This window comes from Carettochelys insculpta, chromosome 1 (genome assembly GCF_033958435.1).
Source record: "Carettochelys insculpta isolate YL-2023 chromosome 1, ASM3395843v1, whole genome shotgun sequence".
Lineage (NCBI taxonomy): Eukaryota > Metazoa > Chordata > Testudines > Carettochelyidae > Carettochelys > Carettochelys insculpta.
In genome coordinates, this window is record NC_134137.1 from 355,281,078 (window position 1) to 355,302,355 (window position 21,278).

At 39.9% G+C, this 21,278-nt stretch overlaps 1 protein-coding gene across 1 annotated transcript in view; it reads left to right on the forward strand.

The window, feature by feature from the left end:
• RELN (reelin) overlaps positions 1 to 21,278 on the forward strand; it is a 543,431-nt gene that overhangs the window by 284,675 nt on the left and 237,478 nt on the right. The window contains exon 9 of the mRNA XM_075016845.1: positions 14,605 to 14,701. Within this exon, the coding sequence (XP_074872946.1) occupies positions 14,605 to 14,701 (97 nt within the window). The remainder of the gene's footprint in view (positions 1 to 14,604; positions 14,702 to 21,278) is intronic.

Consider the following 21,278-nt stretch of genomic DNA (forward strand, 5'->3'; position numbering starts at 1 on the left):
TGATGTCGAGTTTTCTGACCTCTGTAAAGTTATCAGACCTTTGACATTCCTTGAGTATAGTAATATACTTACTTTGAGCTTGACAGCTTTTACTGTGATAGCAGCATTTTAAAAAAGAAATAGAAAAAGGCTTGTGTGTGTGTAAACTACAGATAATGAAATCTCTATTACTAGATATACATTTATTCTACCTTCGATAATGTATGTTTATTTCACAGTCTTCTTCATAAATATATGTAGAGGACACATTTACTTGCCTTAGATTGCCACCTAAATAAAAATCATTAATTTGTATGTGGATCCTCGATGTGATAGACTGTAAATACTCTGAAAGGGTCTGATGTCATGCCCTGGTCAGAGATATTGAGTTAATGAATCATTGACCTAATAGTTTCTCTTCATCTTCCTGAGCCACTGAGGACATTAGAGTCAATGAGAGGAATCCACATAACATTTCTCAAGAGAGAATGCACTGAGCTCATCAGGAATCTATTGTAAAAGCCAGGCAACTCACCTGACAGTTTTATTTATAATTTCATTTTTTCATTCATCATTTGTTTTATTACCATCATGAGTCCTGCAGAACTGTGTTTTAAAACATAACATATAAATGATAAACACTTTTTTACACTTTTAAAAATTTACATTATCCAAATTATATGGATGTTTGTAACAAAATCCTCAAATGTGCCCTAAGCATTAGGCCTTCCATTCAATGTTTTATATCTTGCTCTACTATTAACTTCAGAACATGACAGATCATAATGGAAAAATGTAATCTGAAAGAGAGTTGAATGTTCTTTTTTGAGTAGATGCAGCTGCAAATTCTACTGAAGTGTATGTGTACCCAGAACCTAGCAATTCCTGTAGAGGGGCAATCTTGCACTTTGGCTCTGTAATCCTTCCCATAGCTATTGGAGGTGACACTGCCCTGACCCAGATCAGCTCCTTCTTACAGCTGGTGTCTGGAATTGGAGCTCTGTGTGGTTTTTACTTCACATTCTTCTCGTAACTTTGTTTGGTAATTGTATATTATTAATTAATACACCTAGTATTGTCAGACTTGGTTTTGGTTAGTTATTGTTCAAGTTTCTCTAGTGACGCTCTCACCAAGAGTTCTCTGTGGGTGTTAAAGAAGTCCTAGCAGTGCTGACGGGTCCTTTATTCAAGTCCTAGTATCTTGTCCCTTTCCACTCTTGTGTCAGAAAAGTGCATTCTTACTATCAATTACTTCCACAAGGACAGGGTGTGAATTGCAGGTGCTGATGGCAAAATGTCTCTACACACAATTCTCCAAAGATAAGATGACTTTATAATCATACCCATTCTTTTTTTGTCTAAAGTGCTTTCTCAGTCTCACTTTCATTTGAACTAAGCAGTATACTTACCCATATTCTTTCACAAGCTACATTTGTCACTGGGGAAACGCCATTTCCAAACATTAGCCTATTATCTGAATAGGACTAAATAATTTCATGAGTCATCTCATCGCCTGTTTGTGACATACGCACGTCACGTGAAGTGGCAAATGGTCTCTTGACAGACCATCTCTAAATCAGGGGTGGGGAACCTTTTGGGGTCAGGGACCAATGACCTACAGAAAAATCAATTGGGGACCACATGCAAGTGAGAAGAAAAAAAAGCCCACCTCACAAACATGGTCCCCATCTGATAAGGTTGCCTGATCTGTTGTTTGTGTATAATTACATAGATTTGATCATACATTTACAGTGATCGCCCTTAGAGTTAACAGTTCCTTGTCCCAGGATCAGGCCGAGCATTTAAACTATTCTATTTTTGAGAGCCTTGATGTGCACATTTGCAACACTCACACTGTTGGAACTCTTGTGTATTTACAAGTATAGTTTCTGAATGTATTTAGCACATTCACCAACACTCCAACTTCACAATACAGCTGTATTTCCATATACTCACACCATTCCTCCTAAAAAATCTGTAGTATTATCCGTTGCCTTCTTCATCACCATCATCTTCCCCAACATTACCACTGGCCTTAATTCTGGCACTTCCCAAGTTCACAACTCCTTCTCTTACTGCCCGTAGGCTGGGATGTCACTTTTATACTATGTCACACTGACATTTTTATATTTAATGCATATTCAGTAGGGAATGTTTCCCTTTCTCTTTGTTTGTAGTATCTCCCCTTACTAATGGTGAAGTGTCTTTTTCCCTATGGGTCAGTGTAACAGGGCAGGACTCACTGCTGTGGCACCTCTTATTGGTCACTTAGGAATTAGCTCTGTCTTCAGCAGGGTGCCTTCCCCTGGCTGCTGTATCATCTGCTGTCACTCCCTGCTCTATGCATGCTCTAATTTCTGGACTCACGTTGCTCCCTGGACCGCAGCATCCTCTTTAGGACACTGCCCTCTGACAGAGCCCACTAAACTCTCTCATCCCTTTCTAGAGGGGTTTTCAGCAGTTCCGCCTCTATGTACTCACCACTGTGGCCAGCTGCAGCCTCCGTCTAGCCCCTCGCCTCAGGGGCAAGCCACAACCCCATATAGGCCACTCCAAGTAGCCATGTACCTGTTAAGTGTGAGGATTAAGTGGAAGGCCCTACGCCATTAAAGGTTGCTTTCTGTAGGTGAAATTTCCTGACTGTATACACGTTGATTGTGCTATCTGGTGAAAGGTCTGAGGCATAAGTTTCCCTGTTTTGCCTTAGTTCAACATATTGGATGTGTTCTGTAAGTCCATTATTATAGCCCAGTTAGTTTAATGTAAAACTGTTGTAACCTATTGCAATAAATATATAATCTAACCAAAGGTAATAAGAAATATATAAGAAAATATATCTATAGGAAAGCAAGCAGGTTAGCCCTACAGGTTACAATAAACAGAGACACTCACCTCACTCAAGTAACTTGTGGTATTAGGGTTCCCCTCACACTCCAGTCGTATTGGGGTGCAGCAAGACTCAGGGCATCCACCTAAGGCTGGATTAATTCTCTTGGAAGAGGGCTGCTTTGGCATGAGCTGGGGTGCGGGGGTGAAGAGTCTGGTCAGGTGGTAGCATGCAGGAGAAGGCTGAGGAGCGGGTGGTGCAGCATCTGGGCAGGAGGTAGAGTACAGCAGGGAGCTGGAGGTGCAGGGTCTAGGCAGGAGGGGGAATGCAAAGCAGGCTGGGGTCGGGGGTTGTGGAGAGAAGCTGTTGACAGGAGAGCCAGGTCTGGGCAGGCAGGGGTAGGAGGTTGGACTGCCTACTTGGGGCAGCTCCTGGGGTAGAGGTGGGGGGGTGCAGTTGGCTCCATGCGACCCTGTGCTGGCAGGCACTGACAGAGAGTAGAGCCTGCAGGCCAGCACAGGGGACAGAGCTTCCCTGTGGTGCCATTCCCAGTGCAGAGCTGCTTCCTTCCCTCCCACCAGGTGCTGTGGCTTGCTTTGATCCAGCCTGCAAGGCTCAGGGCTCTCCCACCAAGCAGAAGGATGAACTGACACTAGCTGTGAAGTCACACGGGGCTGGGGGTAGGGAGAGGAGTGGATAGTCCTGAGCCTTGTGGGCCAGATCAAGGCAAACCATGGTCTGGATTCAACCTGTGGGCCGTAGCTTCCCCATCCCTGCTCTGAATGGATAACATCCTGTATCAAGCCTGCATTTGAGAGAGCCTAGCTACGCCCCCTTATCGAATGCAATCTCACTTGATGAGAGCACAAGCACTGTCAGTAGCATGTATCAGAGACAGTTTCATATTGGACATTTGCAGGACTGTATAGTCATCTATATGTGGATTTATGAACCCTTATACCATCACTGCATCTTCCAGGATGGATGCAGGTTTTGAAAGTGTGGTCCTGCAATTCTTGCTCAGGTAGACTCTAAGCCCTGCTTCTTGTGAGGGGTATTGCTTGAGAGTCACCCAAGTGGAATATACGTCTGCATGTGCACGAAGAAATAGCTAGTTTCTGTAACTATTGTTCTCCCAGATGTGATGCCGATGTGTATTCCTTGACCCACCCACCATCCCTTCTGTATCAGAATCTCATCTCATGGGCATTTGGTAAAAGGAACTGAGGACAGTAGGGCTGGGGCTGTCTCATATAACCAAGGTAAGGCTGAGCATGGCAAGGTGTGAGCACTGACCCCATATAGGAACTTCTAGGCAAAGCTTTCTGGCTCTGGCACTCTGGGCATGCACACACCTGAGTGAAATTAACAGCCGGATCACATCTCAAGGAATCACAGTTACAGAAAACAACCATTTCATTTTGTTGCATAATCAGTGTTGCTGTAATAATTAGCTTTTCAATGTACTCTGATGGAAGAACTTGCTCCATGTATTTCTTTAGACTAGGAAATGATGGTCCTGGTGTTGTGAAAATTTTTCCAGCCATTGACAAGGACTAACATCTAGAGTGGTTCCATGGAGTAGCTGTGTGGGAAAATGATTGCACCTCTTTCCTATTTTGGACCTCCCCAGAACATCTAGCTCAGCTAGTTGAACTCTGATGAATGATTCTGACCCTTATTTCTAACAATTTGTGAATATTTTTGTGGTTATTCTTTGTTTGTTTGTGTAATATAGTTCTTGTGACAGGTGTTATATTGCCTGTACAGCACTGTTTACCTAGTCAGGTGCTAGTCATGGGCAGACCAGATATTTGGAGGGCTAACTTCCACACACAGTATGGAGGAGCTGCCCTTTGGTGCTTAGATCATTCAGTCTCTCTTCCCTTCTCCATTTGGTTTTGTTCACTTAGATCATGAACAAAGGGTGCCAATTATAGTGGTTTTATTTGGACATTAGACACATCCATATGCAACTGGATTTAGACAAGCATTTTGTTTCAGATACGTTGCCAAACAGCCACTATATGATATACTGTAGTCAAAATGAAAAACACACCCCTGCTCAAGTAAATTTTGGCAATCTCATCTTCTTTTTGTCAGAAAAGTCCGTAATGGAAATATATAGGTTGTAAATTACACCTAAGGTGAAAGATAAGAGGGGTCAGTAATATAATCTAATATACTTCAGATAGCATAAATGGAAATTTTAGATGTTGTTTATTGATTTTGCTGAATCAAAGTTTAAGGGAAACTTGCTCAGATGCCTAAGGTTAGAAGAGATCAGGGTAAAAGTTAACATCGTATTTGAAAGACATTTTAGTGAAGTTTAAATAAATTATTTATATGGCTTGTTGGTTTTTCCAAATACCATATTTATTACTTTTACACCAATGTTTTCCTGCCATTGGTGAGGAATAAAGCATAATAGTTGGAGATTAAGCAGAAAGAAAAAGACAGGAAAAGCAAACAGGGACAAATCCTTGCATTCTGTTTTAATGGACTGAGTGTGAGACTCTTCCTTGTGGAAAAACAGGTACTCTAGATGCAGAAGCAAATGTCATTATGGAATCAGCTGTTTAAATTAATCATCTCTAGGTTATAGGCAGACTTTAAACTTAATCCCACTCTGTATTGTATTAAGATAGCACTTCCATATGATTAAAATTATCCATATTTATTAGGCCATAGCTGCTTTCATCAATCTAACTTAAAAACAAATTTCTTCTTCTGAATAGTGTACTGTAGATGTAAAAAAATACTATAGAAAATTGCAATTGAAAAATGTAATGGTGTAAGTAAGCATTTTCCATTCAATCCAGAAACAGGGCTCAAGAGAAAGTTCATTACCCAAATGTGAATCTCTCATATTATGATGTTTCATTCTTGTTAGACAGCCAGTATAGCTGTAACCTTTAGTATATGCTCTGAGAGAGATGGAGAGGTGTGGGGATGGAATTCCTTTTGGCGGTCACTTAGTAATGAGTAGTGTGAATCAGGCGATTGGCATGCTCTGTGAGTGTGTGGAGGGAAAGGGAGAAGCAGGTAAATGCAAGGCTGTGATGCCCCAGTGAGTAAGAGGCATGTGAAAGGAACAGAAAAGACAGGAGGAGCCTGCTGCAGCCCATTCATGTGACCAGTCGTGCAGCCCACTGACCCTTCACAGGTGCCCATCGCTGTTTTACATCTACAGTAATAAACTATAATGATGCTGATGCCAGCCCTGAACCGCTGTAAGATCCTGAAGGACCTTCTGAATCATCACAGAAAGATAAAATTTTGTTCAGTGTGGTTTTACTGTTAGGTGTATTTTTAGTAACCTCTGTGTGTCCATTGTGATGTAATGTCATGAGGTAACTTATCATATACAAAACTTTACCTGTATACACCCCAGTGCTTCAAGAAATCAGCTACCCTGCAATGCAGTGCTATTACTGGTCAGTACCTGTATATTATTTTAAACTTTATTCATTTTATTGTATTCTAATTCTTTGAAAATTGGTATAATTGTAATTCATGAAATCTATATATCTCTGAACGCAATAGGCTGGAAAGATAATGGATGGAACAATTATGCGTTGCAAATGGGCATAGCTATATTAGTACTTAAAAACTTACTCCTTTTTCTTACTTCAGCTACTACAGGAAAGAGAGAAGGTTACCTTCTGGCTTTCTCCCACATTTCTAGTAGTAACATGAATATCTGATGTATGTAGGTTTTCCTGCTCTCCTAAGAAGTCACTCATTTTCTTTCAGATGTATTTACTCGTCTTCCAATATTTACTGGAGATTTAATGGTGTGTTAAAATCCAACTTATATACAACTATTGTCAATTAAAGGTTATTCTCAGACTAAAATAAAAATCTAAAACTTTCAATTCTGTATGTATAGAACAAGACTTAGTTGGTCTCCAAAAAAATGTAACGAAATGTTAAGGATTTTACTTTCCACTCCAAAATTCATGATTCTCATCTAAAACAGATGTCCACCACACTAAAGATGAAACAACATTAAAATACTAGCTTCTAGAATAGGTCTGTAACTCAGATCATACACACTGTGTCTGGCTAGAAGCGTGGGATTTCAAAGAGCAGACACCAGTGTGAACAATTCCATTCTCGAATAACAAAACAAAAAAGCAGTTTAACAATGAACATACACAACAATATTTTGAAATAAGGGACAGTGGGACAGCCTACTCACAGGTTTATGTGGGAGACAAACAAGAGCAATTGGTCTTGGAAAAGAAGATATTTTCAGTAACTGACAATTCGCACTTCCCAAGAAGCAAAAGCATAAGTTTAAGAATTCAGTTATAATTTGACGACCATATCACACTGAGAACACGGGTCTCTCATAGGCCAAAAAACAGAAAGCCAGGCATGTTTTTAAGATATGTCATCTTACCTATGCCTAAGCTACAGTTGTAAATGAAGATAATAATATAAGTTATAATAAAGCAATGGAAAGCACATTTCAAGCTCTCATGTATTTCTGCTCAACAATTCCTTGTATCAGTGTGAACGCATAAATTGTTTGGTGTTCTTTTTTTTTTCACAAAATCTTGTAGAAAGAGCAATCACCATCTAAAGCAGAGATGATGAGAGGCAGTGGTTAAAATGCTATTGGGACTTTCCATGTGGCAAATTGCCAAAGCAAGATAGCTTTAGTACTATGTGCTTTTCCCCACCAGGAATACAATATGCAGTATTTCACCTCTCTTACGACCAAGTAAAATTGCTGATTTCTGCCTTGAAAGCTAATATAGCCAGACATCTTACAAAAAATAATCCAAATATTGTATATCATAGCTACTACTAATAATAAGTTTTGAGAATAAAAACCAAGCAGAAGTATTATCAAACTAGCTATTAGTCTGACCAATACTAATTCACACTACCCAGCCTGGCCTTATTCCAAGGAATGCCACAAACCATAATAGTAAGCAATCATTAATCATCATTCATCACATTAACCAGATGAATGAAAGCAGCCTAGCATGAGAAAAAAGAGAAGGCTTGCGAAGGGTTCTTTTGGGAACCTCACTTATTTTTTCAGGCATCAAATTTTAACCATTAAACTGCTTTGGACTTTTTCATGCACAGTCCTTCATTTGAACAGAAATTTAGAATATTTTTCTCAAAGACCAGCACAAGATAACTCAGTTATTTGCTCTATCCATTGAACCACTTGCAAGTGGCTATCAAGAGATTCTCTAGAGATTCAAGGCACCATAATCCATGATGAAGTACAAAAAATTGCTCTCCTCACAACTGACATCTTGCTTTATCTCTGTAAAACACAAGCTTCCAATCAGTGCTGTGAAGAAGTCTTAGACGCCAACTGTTGTGTAACTGGATACTACCAAAATCACTTTAATAATATAATCTTAAATATTTTTGTAGAATGAGCTACATTAGCATCAATCAAGTACAATTTTCGAAACGTATTTGTAGGAATGATTTTAAGGCTAAATAAAAAAGACTACCTAAGACAAAGCAACAAGCCTCTTAAAGACAAACGTGATGTGACAAATTTGTTATTTTTTAATAAATCAAGGGCAAATTTTAATAAAAAGTTATTTTAACACTCTGAAGAGTAATTTTCCATCTGGGCTTGCCTTATTTACTTATACCCATGAGGTTTTACCTCCATTTTGACCGGTAATGGTTACACCATTCTGAAAATCTCTCTTTGAAGAGTATTTCTCATCACTGCGTTTTTGTTCAATTTACAAATCTACAAATTTCAGATAAAGACACATGACAAGTACATTGTTGCAAAGAAAGAAAAATATAATAAAATAAAAAGCTAGGGAAAGGTTGGTTGTGTATGTGAGAGGAATAGACAAGCTACTATTCATTTTTGGATAAACGTAATTATTTCCATTTGACCAGAGTAAGTTATCAGCTTTTAGAATTGAAAAATAAAATGCTTGCTATCAGAAGGTCAGTTTTTGCTATCAGTAAACATGCCACAGTATCAGAGATTCTGCAAACTGTAGACTTGGACTGCATCTACACTACGAGCTAAAATTGACTTTATGAAAATTGATTTTTTAATGCTGGATTTTATAAATTCGATTTTGAGCACCCTCACCTTCTCAAAGACTTCCCAGAAAATTGACTTATTGCTGTCACACACAGGTTGCCAAAATCAACGGTTGCAGCAGTGTATTGTGGGAACCTATCCCACAGTTCCCTGAGCCCCATAGTATTCTGGTATTTTCAGTTATGCAGCCTGGGAAAAAAGTGCCCTGCAAGTGACTGTGGGTGTCTGACGACATCTTCCTACATTTAATTTCCCTCATTTCCCTGCCGTGTTAACCAAACATCCCTTTTTCCAGGAAGAATCTGGCTTGCCTGTATAAGACATGTGCTTTTTATAAATGAAGGGAGGGGACGGAAAGGGAGGGGTAGTAAAGCAGTTAGAAAAAGATTAGAAAAAAAGATTCAGGCTTCCCAACCAACATGTTTTCAAAACGGGATGCAAAAGCACTGGAGCACATGCTTGATGTTAAGTGAGGAGAAAGGGTCACATCCTAACATCACCAGGGCCAAAATCTACCACCGGTTTTGAGGAAAGGCTTGGGTCTGGATTTAGACCTCCTGGCAAAGAAGATCCTGAGATAAGAATTTTGTCTCAAAGGCCAGCCACTCTACTGACAAATTTCTGAGTGTGCGCAAACAGCAGAGCTACAAGCTGCTCTGCAAACACCCTTGCACCCACTCCTTTCCAGCCAGCATTCTACATGGTACAGCAGGAGGGAGCCCAAGACTCCCTGGATCCATTGGAGGGCAAGTCTGGTCCCGGCCCCTGCCTCTGGGCGCTTCATGGTCTTAAGTCAGCCCCTGAATATTAGGAGCTGAGGGAGACTTCCCCAATAGCTGCCAGTACCCAAATATCTCCATCTGTGAGGGAGACTTTGCCCAGGTGGCTGCCAGCCCCACGTGTATCTTAGCCACGGAGGGAGACTTCCCCAGGCAGCTGCAAGATCCCTGAATATCTCAGCTGCTGGAGACTTTCCCTGGGTGGCTGCCAGCGCCCAAATATCTTAGCTGCTGAGGGAGACTTCCCCCCTGGTGGCTGCAAGAACCCTGAATAGCTTCCAGCCCCCAAATATCTTTAGCCTCCAAGGGAAACTTCTCCTGGGCAGCTCCAGGACCCTCACTGCATGCAAGCTGCCTGGCAGCATATTCAGCACATCCTTTTATTGGTTCAGGGTCAAGCCACATGATGTGTCTGGGTGCAAGAAAATTCCAGACTGTGTGGCGCCTCTTGGGGAGGGAAGGGAAGGGATGTTGGGGTCAGGACAAAATGTAAATGTCTGAAAAAAAATTTCTTGTCCTATAATACAAGCACAATCCCCCACCCACAGCCTAGCTGCCACGTGGTGCAGAGGGGTGGGGGGGCTGTGGCTGGCACCAGGCAGTGCAGAAAAAAAAGACAGCTAGCAGAGGTAGACACAGAACCATAGACTCCACAGCCACGCTAATAGCAAAAAAAGATTTTTCAGCCTCACATACAAGCATGACCCTACAGCCATGGGCTTCCTGGTGCCAAACTGAAACAGTCTTCCTGTTGCCTAATTCCTGTTCACCTGGGAGCCGTGGAGATAGAAGAGGCCAGAGCGGAGAACTGTGGGACACGTACGGGACATCTCTGGAGGCGAATGAATTTGATTTAAAGACATGGCGCTTCCTCACTACCCTTCATTGGGAATTTTGTATTTGACCTGAATGCTACACCTGTCAGGTTCTGACGATATTATGATACCAATATTATGTCAATTTCAGTGCTCATAAATTGAGCTAATGGAATTTACAGTGAAGACAGGCACTTGGTAAAATTGGGCTAAGTGCCTTAAAATCGATATTATCTCATCATGTAGACATAGCCTTGTTTAGAAAGTGGTGTCTTACATCCTGTCAAGTGGTAATTTGGTTAATGCTGGCTTTTTTAAAACAACTGCTGTATATAGTGTATCTGTTTGGATGGCATATAAAAACAGGATATTCTTGAATTAAATTGTGCATTTTCCAGAGTGCATTATTAAATGACATAATTCAGTGGATTCTACATTGTCCCCTAGATTCTCTACTATTGAGGGCACTGGGACTGAAGATTTATGATGTTATATCATGCTTCTTCTGCTCTGTTTGAAGCAGACAAACTGTTTATTACCCTCTCTGGAAGCAAAGTGTGGGACATTTTCATTCCCCATTCCTCTAGAGAGTCTGCCCTCAGACTCTGTTTCCTTATTACTTGAATAAAAAAAATTGTATATAGTTTAGCAATGTCAAAATATATTTTTGTGTATCTAGATAAATAAATGCAGATCTCCCCCAGACATGCAGGTTACCAAAAGTATCTTCAGTAATCCTGAATGGTTTACTTCAGCATTTGACTTTTTATAATATTTAAATAAAACCAAGTTGTGTGCTGTTGTGTTCCTACTGTAGTCAACACTTCAAGACTATGCCAAGAATAGTAAATAACTAGCATTTCAAATATACTATATGGTCATTGTTGATAATCTACCTTTAAATTTTGGAATTACTGTAATTTAATAGAATTTAAGACCTAAGCTTTCAAGCTATTGAGTGCTCTCAGTTCCTACCCATGCCAACAAATAAATAGTTTCAAGAGCTATAGCTGAAAGTCACTTTTGTATGGAGGGTGAGCACAAGGTCCATATGACATTTAATAAGGCGTAAAAAGGGCTCAAGTAGCACGCAATAACCTATAGGTCTTGTGTGGATTTTCTTCACAGAGATGAATTTTACTCTACTTTTTGGTACAACTATACAGCCAAAATTAAAAAAAAAACAAACCAAACCCACCCCTGCACCAGTGACTGTCAGGGCCCAGATTAACTGATTGGGGTTCATGTTGGGCTAAAAATAGCATTCTTGCCTTGCATGATGAAGTTGGAGTCTGGGCTCTGCAATCTTAGAGCCTAAACAGCTATACTGCTGTCATTTTAGCCACAGGACAAGCCCTGTATGCCCAAGTCAGTTGGCCCCAAGCTCTGAGGGTGTGTCTGCACTTCAGTAAAACATCTGTGACTGGTCTGGGTCAGCTGACTAGGGGTCACAGGGCTCAGGCTCCACAACAGCAATGTTCATGTTTGAAGTTTGTAGCCTGAGCTCCATGACCCCAAGTCAGCTGCTCATAGTTTATTGCAGTTGAGGTGTACTTTGAAACTTACATGAAAAAGTTTTAGTTGGGGGTGGAGGGGGCTTGCGAGTACTGCCTAAATGTAACCTTTGTAAGTAAGTATTTGCAGAACTGGGCCCTTATGTTATAAAGGATTTTTATGGTATTATTTGGGGTGTGAGAAGAGAATGCAGATGAAAAGTTTAACCTTAATAAAAGAATAATTCTTGGTCATCAAGACATCTTTCATCTTTCTCAGTCTTCTTGACTTTCCCAATTTTAATTTGTCCCATCCTGGTTATTAGAACCAAAATAACCTTCTCTTCCCCTTATCTCCCCCCTCTATGTCTCTCCCTATACAATTACACAAGTGAAGCAGCTTATCTGCCTTGTGCAGACCCTTCCAGATGCTTCCATTCCTTTTGGGAATGAGGTAATTCATTTGTTATTTTTGAATATTATATGAGATACACAGGTTTCTCAGGTAACATTTTTGCAGAATTGTTGGACCTCCTACATTCCCTGCAGTGACCTTTCCTGATTTACTTCCAGTTGCAAATTTTCAGCAGCATTGTTAGATAAGTTTTTGTTTTTTAACGTATAAAGCACACTTTAGTAATAGTTGAAATTACACAAAGATGTCTTTCCCACTGGATATTTTTTTCATTTATTCACTTCTTCCTTCTATTTCTAGCATATGAAACTCAATAACACTGCTGTTTGGCCAGTCAGCCTCTTGACAGCTTAGGTGATTGTAAACTATTTGAAGTTCATTTGTTTTGAACTGAATTCCTCTGAAATAAAATAAATGAGTCTGATTACAGTTTGGAACCCTTAAGTGCTACAAATGTGAAAGCCAACAACAGATGCCCATTTAGTAAAGCAGTCTATCCTAGCCAGATGGGTACAAATTAAACATTTTTTTACTTTATTTGTTTTTAAAACAGTAGGGAAAAACTGCCATGTTAGTCAAAACAAACAAACAGACAATTGCTTTATAGTCATTTGGGGAGCAAGTCTGGCAACTCAGTGTTCCTGGCTTTGCAACATTAATTGTTTTCAGCTTTGTTGCAGCAGTACCCCCACCAAGCTGGCTGAACATGTTCAACATATTTGCAGTGGTGTAAAACTTCATGGCAGTTTTCATAGTAATGATTTAACAATTTTAAAAAGATATATGATAAATTAATGTAATGGATTATTTCAGAGAGACTCCTAAGAGTCTGGGAGAAATCCTGGACCCCTGGAAGGTGATGGTAAAATTCCTGTTGACTTCACTGGGACTATGACTTCACACTCTGATTTCCATTTTGGAATGGAGTGTTGTCTGTCTTACAGTATTTTAGAGGTTTGAAAATCAGGATACAGTAAACTCTCATATTCAGCATTCTATCATCTGGAACTTTCAAATCACCAACATTTTAACCTAAGTACATTTTAGTTATATTTTCCATAATTACAATATAGTGAGAGTAAACACAAATAAATGCAGCAAATATAGTACAGGTTTACAGTGTACAGAAGTACTGTTGTTGGTAAAGTACTCTGCATACATTTTTGTTTGTTTCTTAATATCTAATCTTGTTTTTCTATAGTGTTATGCATTGCTGGGTATACCTCTCTATTTTCCAGAATATTTGAATATCCAGCAACCTCCCAGTTCTGGAGCTGCTAGATATGACAGCATTTACTGTACTTTGTATTCCCAGTTCTACACTGAATTGCCGGGGAGCCAGGAAGGAGATGGCAGCCACCTCCTATGCTCCAACATGCCCCTCACTCTGCAGGGCCCCCTGCTGGCTCCCTCTGGTGTGGCCGGACGTGCTCTCTGGCCAGCAGCTGCATCTGCGCGATGGTTGAGGGAAAAGGTCAGCCAGCAGGGGGCCGAATACGGGGCATTTAGCCCCTTTGTTAAAATAAGTCAGGACACCTTCCTGGTGCCCAAAATATGGGGCTATCCTGTCAAAAACGGGATGAATGGTCACCCTATTATTTGTAAGCTTTAATGAGCTTAAAATATGATTTCTTATTTTAAAATTTCTATTGTAGATTTGAAAATCTATTTTTAATGTAACAATGGCACAGAGATGCTTTTAGGATTGGTTTCTAGTTTTTCTTGACATTCTACATCATTGTTATTGTTTGTAGTGTTTATAATATATTTCTATATTGGAGAATTCAAGGAATTTTGCATATATTCTTCTAACATTTAGTTGATTTTGTTTCATGTATTATTCTTTGGGTACAAAATGCTGTTTTAATGTTTCCCCCTTAAAAAGTGATGTGCAGGTTACTCTCCAATATTTAGGTTTTGTTTCAAGATGATACATGCACTTTTTGGCAGGGCTGGTGGGGGGAGGCTGTTAGGCAATTTATTTTGGATTCCCATGGGAAATTTACAGCAGATTACATTGCAGTGCTGTGCTTTATCACTTCTGCATTATTTCTGACTCAAATCATACATTATGTTATGTTTACCTTCAGCAACAGATCACAGGAAATTTTACCATCAATCAAAGAATTTAAAATAGGGAAAAGTGATAATGGTGACAAAGGCTTAGTCAGAACCTACTGTTATTGAAGGATAATGTATCGCTGTGTTGTGTTATAACACATTTAATTTTATTGTTCTTCACAGGGTCAGGTTCATGTCGCTTCAGTTACACAGACCCCAGCATCATTGTGTCCTATACCAGGAATAACTCTGCAGATTGGATTCAGCTGGAGAAAATTAGGTTTGTAGTATTTAAAAAATGTGCATTTTGACCTAGCAGATATTTTCTCCATTTTTATTACTCACCATTTTGTTTTCTCTAAAATTTTACTTACTGTTTTTATCTACTGATTTTGATTGTTAATGTGTCAGTTCTCCATATTTTAGATTTGTTTAAAAACAAGGGATGAACTCCTGACCCCTCTGAAAGCAAGGGGAAAACTCTCTTGACTATAATAGGATAGGATTTCACCGAAGGACTTTTTTAAATAAATGTGTTTCTTCACAAGAGAGAAAGGATTAACTTGTGGTTACAAACCTGGGAATCAGAAGATCTGAATTCTATTCCTAGTTCTGTTGAAGATGTCCTGTATGTCCCTAAGGTAAATTATTTAGCCCCTCTGTTCCTCAAGAAGAGTCTGATCCCAGGCTGGCTGAATGTGAACCAAAATCAGCTTTTGTACTTTAGTTCAGGTCCTAAGATGTGTGTAACACTTCCTTCATGTGCAGATGTTTTATGAGGCTTCATACTTATTATACATTAAATATTTGTGAGTTGTCTAAATACTATAGTAATGAATTCCTTAGGAATTCCTATAGAGATTTCATCTTTAGCATTAAAAAGCCAGCAGGTTCTACTTTTGTCAGTGTTTTATCTATATTAATGCATTCATTCAATTTAATGAACATTATGAAATATTTAAAACAAAGTATATATTGATTAACGTAACAATGAAATAGATCCTCTGTTACATTCACTGACACTTCACCAGTGTTCCACCAAAGAATGAGAAATATGAGTCTGCTGTGGTCTTTTCGTGGCTGTTTTATTACAAGCCTAAAGTTAAACTGATTTGCATTTTACCACCACTTTTAATTTCAGCAGGAGCAATAATTTTTGGCTTGGCAGGTTAGTACTTCGCTAGCATGAAATTTTCAGCAAAAATATGTCATGGTTTAATATGAAGATTTTGCTTCTAACATTGTTATAACACCAAAATTATGGTAAATTGTCATGTTTTTAAACACAAAAAAAGTTTACATTACGATATAAAGTCCTCTGAATCTGGCCTTTAAAATCTTATATTATAATATCCATACCTTTAAATTGAGAATCAGCATAAGATGTGAATTTTTGCAAGAGAAGAGCAAGCATTTTATAAAGTAATATTGTGAAATGTACTCTATACATTAACTCCTGCCTTGTTCATTTCCATAGTTCTGGCAGAAAAACAGGATACAAGATTTTGCAGCTTGTCTAGTGTATCCTCCTTAGGTCCAGAATCTATCACCCTTACCTATCCTGAGTAGTAATCTTACTACAGAAGTAGTCCACCTGGGCAAAATTTTGTTCCCTTGTGATTACTCACAGTAAGGTACCAGTCATCACAGGTGAGTGTGCCAGAGTCTGGTCCTAAGAAATTTACTGATGCTGATGAACAAGATTGTTACTTCCTTGGGCACAGAGTAACTCCAATGAGACCAGAAGCTCTGAGTTCCATAGAATCATAGACAACTAGAATTGGAAGGGATCTCAAGATGTCATCAAGTCCAGTCCCCTGCCTTAACAGGAAGGACCAAGCAGCATCTATGTCGTCCTTATTACGTATTTATCCAACCTGTTCTTAAATATCTCCAGTGACAGAGATTCTACAACCACCCTAGGCAATTTAATCCGGTACTTAACCACCCTGACAGTTAGGAAATTTTTCCTAATGTCCATCTTAGGGTGGATGTAGGGTGTCCGTCTGATACGGGGTGTGAATCACTCAGTGAGGTCACTCACCTTACTCTAGTTTAACTGCTCCAAAACTTTGCTAACAAAGTTATGATTACCAGGACCAAGGTCCCTTCAGTACATCACATTCAGCTACACTCAAACATCTGAAAACCAGGAAACACAAAGCTAAGGTATACACCACTTTGGCAGTGCTAACTTACCTGCGCCCTCTGAGCTGGCAATAGCTTCTGGTAATAAATTAGTAAGGGTGGTGCCACAGTAAGTAGACGAAGGGGATTATGAGAAAATGCTGATGTTTGTGTTGTGTTCCAGATCTCAATTGCAGCATTTATCTGCATGTTGCCTTCACTGTGGTAGATGTACCTGTGCTAAAGATGGGGTAGCTTGGCATGGCTGTCATTATGATTGAGGAGAACAAGTAAGGCTCATTTCATCACTGAATTCTGAAGAGTGTCTCAGTACAGCTGCTTAAGAGTTTCTGCTTGTCTTAGGCATTATCCGTCTAGTGAAATACATAGGGATGGTCTCCAGGGCCTATTGAGGGGTAAAGACAATTTCTCAGAAGGACTCCTCAGTGAACGATGGAGTGGTGGTAATATTTTGCAAATCTGGTAGCATATGTGTTGCAGGCAGAGTGTTTAAATGTAGGCCAGATATAGGCATCCCCTGTTCACTACACCCAGTCTTAGCCTAAGTTTTGCAATGGCAAAGAGAAGTGCTTAGATTGAGTCGTATAGTGTTCATGTGTTCAGTTTTTAAAGTTTACTGTAACACCAGTAAAGCTAAAAACCTAGTGTGTGTGTTATTGGCAAATTTACTGGTTTTCAGAGGTTTCCATTTCTGTTATCTTAACTCGACATTTTGTGGTTTTCAGAGGTTTGAGTGTAACTGAACTAGACATTCTGAAAGAGTGTGAGGCACCATCAGCCAAACTAAACTCTGCATTAACCAAGTTTTGAGGTTGCCAATTTTCTTGTATTTTAAAAAATGATTTCTTAGAATCCTTAGATTCTACAGACCACATCTCCAGGCACTGTCTCTGAATCACTGGCAACAATTAAACCAGCCACAGAAAATATTGGATGCATTTTGCTCTCTTCATTACCACTGCATCACCTTGCCTCTTCTCTCTGCCTATCCAGGTCAGCTTGCGCCTCCCATGCCACGTCTGAGTTCCTTCCCTGGGACAGGGAGCAGGGAAGGAAAAGGGAGTCAGTGAGCCCCTTCTTCTGACCTGGTGGAACATTATAGGGAGGAATTATTGAGAGATGGGAAGAATTTGTAGGAAAATGAGATAGGAGTTGAGCAAGGTACATATGACCTTTTCCTCTCCAAGCACTTCACGAGAGGGAAAATTGCCAAACATTTTCCCCTTACAGTTCTGCTTCTAAGTCAATGCTTCTAAATTGCCAGAGAGCAAAGGTTCCTCTGATGACAATCCCTTATTTGTCCAGGGATCTTAAAAAGTACATTTTGGAAACTCATGTCTTTGTCCAAGAGCTAGTCATTGACTGAGTTTTTTAAAACACAACAGCAAAAACTTTTACCAGAGCACCTAAGAGACCTAGTCATGGACCAAGACCCTAGTATGATAGCTACAGTACAAATACAGAACAGACAGTCCTAGCCTCAAACAGTTCATAATCTAATCATAAGACTAGATAACAGATGGATACAGACAGAAAGGGAAATACAAGATGTCACCATGATAGGCAGTGGTCCCACTATACCAACAGTCTAACTGTTATGAGGGGTTTTGTAAGTATCATGGCAAAGGAGAGTTTTGAGGAGGGATTTTAAGGTGGATAATCAGGTAGGTCTGCAAATGTTTATGGGGAGCTCCTGAGCCTGTTTTTCTTACAGAGGAGTGAGCCTCTCAGCCCATCTGCCTAGTTTCTCAAGTTCAGTGCTGACCCCCAGTATATCCCTGTAGCATAGACACACTCTCCCCTAGAATGCTCCTGAAGATATGAGCCTTCTGGATTCCAGTTTAACTCTCTCAGGAAGCATGCAGTAGGTGTAGTACTTCACAGAAACAAACTGCACCCAGAGTCTAACCCATTATCATTGTTTAATTAGTCACAAAACTACACTGATCCATATAAAAATCATATGCCTAAAATGCATTGTTCCTCACACTAGGCCATCCTTCCCTTGGGAGTCCTGGAAGGACCATCAGTGTTCACGTAGGTAGGGTCCCTTCATCCCATTTGTCTCATACACTTCTGCAGAAGATCCCCTCATCTTAAGCTGTTGAAAATTGGCCAGAAACAGAGCACAAAAGAATTGGTTTCTGCCTTTTACAAAATTCCAGTCTCTCAATCAGGTGACTCCCTGCTCAGACTGCATGGGTGACCAAACTAGATGATTTATCACCTGCCAGGCCTTTGTCTAGAAAAATTTCAGTGGAGGACAATCAAGATTTTTTGATCCCCTATTGTATGTCCTATATCATTCCCTGTTGGAACTTCAGTCCAACATGGAGGTAAAGAGGTAACCGAGAAGCTAAAGCATCCTGCATGCAACATAGAGACTGCAGTCTGACAGAGATGCATATGAAAAGCCCTTAACAACAAACAGTTCATAAGTTGCACCAACAGATTCCCCAGATCTTCACTGGTGTAACTAAGATAAAAACTCTACCCCTTTATTTCCTCTTCACACGCCGCTGCTCACTTACTATGTTGATGAGCACAGTGTAAGAATAGACATAATGGCATTGTGCTGGGATCTGTTAAGAGGGCTGGTGGCTGCAGAGCTCTACAGCTCCTTTCCCCACCTCCTAAAATCTATAACTTTCAGCAACTGAATCTCTTTTTCCCCATCTTAAGTTAATGAGATATTTTTCTACAACTGTATTCTTTTCATGTAATGCCCTTATGGATGCTGTCAGCCTGCTTGTAGCCTGGATAGCTAACCAGGGAAAGGCTGCCCTGCTGGCACTAGATGAAATTATGGACTGGCTAAAACAGTGTGGTCACTTGAGACTGGGATCCTAAGAAAAATGTTTAAAGATAAAACTAAGATCTAAAATATTCCTAGTACACGTCAAGCCAATTTGCAAGGCTTATCATCAAGACTGGAGAAAGCTGAGAACAGAATCTTGTCACTAGACAACACAGTGATTATTATAAATATAACCTCAGAGCGACAGGAAATGACTGTTAAATCACTGCAGGCAAAAGTTAATGAACTTGAGAGAAAATCAGGGAGAAAGAATCTGAAAATTGTAGGTGTCCCAGAGAGGTTGAGAAAAGGGAGGTGTGTGCAGTTTTTATCTACTTTTCTGTCGGTCTCTTCCTGCTAATCAGAACTTAGCTATTGAAAGAGCCTCTTGCTCCCTTGCTCCTAACACCTCTCCAAAGGCAAAAGCCTACATCATAATTGTAAGGTTTGTAAAATACAGTATTAAACTCATTCTTTAAAAAGCCAGTGAACTTAGAATCCTAACATGGAGGGGACACAGGCTGATGATTTGTTTGCAGTTTGCACTAAGGACATGATGAAGAGATCAAGAGCCTTACTCAAGTGTTGGGTGTAGACTACTTTTACTTCCCTGCTGCTTTCAAGGTAAAAAGAGAAAGCAAGATTCTAGTTTTACAACAGTGAAAGAAGCTGAAAGGCATAGGTATAGGTACCTCACTACAGTAAAATCCCACTCATGAAGATATTGGCAGGATGCATTAGGAAAAAAAAAGTTTTACCAGATCTCCAGTCTGAAAATCTGAAGAAGTAGGTTTTATCCATGAGAGCTCATTATCTAATAAATATATTTGTTAGTCTGTAAGGTGCTGTAGGACATCTTGTTTTCTGTAAAGCTACAGACTAACACAGCTACCTCTCTGAGACTATTTACGAGATCAGTTACTGCAATACTGGGAGTCAGTTCTCAGTCTAGCAACCAAACATACAGGGCAAATCTGCCTGTTTCTCTCCTCCCTGCATTAGGCTGCTGCTACACTACCGTTCTCCCATTGGAGGTGCCATGGTAATGAGGCAATTTGAAGCAGGCTAATGAGATGCTAACATGCATATTCAACACCTCATTAGTGTAATGGCAGCTGGGTGAACAGACTTCGAATTGGAGATTGACAGTGAAGATGGGGGCAGCTTCGAAATAAGTGCCCCACTTCAACATTCCCTTACTCCAATCAAATTGCCTCATTAGCATGGCACCTCCGACGGAAGAATGGTGGTGTAGCAGCAGCCATAGGTTCATTTCTGTGGACTTCCCTGGTTCACCAACAGAGAGAGCTGGCTGGGGAGAAGGAGCCCATTTTTGTTTGAATCTTGACCCTTCATTCATCCAGTCAGGAAGTAGCCGCAGGTTCCTTCCGCTGCTGTTGGCTGGTGTGTTGTAAATTGAATACACCTGCTTTGCTTGCATCTACCATGCCCTACCAAGCTTCATGATGCCATGCCACTCATTTCACCAGACCTGAGGACTTCTTACACCTGCAAGGTTCAAAAGAGATGTGTGATTTTTGTTTTCTATCTGAGGCATTCTCCCTCCCCAGTACCCTTTCCAAGCATTTCTCCTATCTTTTTTTTATCTCCTATCCCTCTCTGCAGAGTGTTTACCATCTGGAAATATTGAGTTTATTTTCCCTAAATACAGATTTATAAGACATACATTGTTTAGATTTGCTAATAAAGAATCTTTTCAAGTCTCCATCTGCAAAGAAATCTGCTCTCCTAAAATCCTATCCAATAATAATTATTATTGCTGGTTATGAGTCACCAGATTACTGAGAAAGTGTAGGTATAAGATTGTCAGTGGTTTTTCAGTAATTGTGCATGTTCTTTACTTTTTATTTTTGTTAAGTCGAAAAGCTGTTATGCTGATTTAAGTTGACAC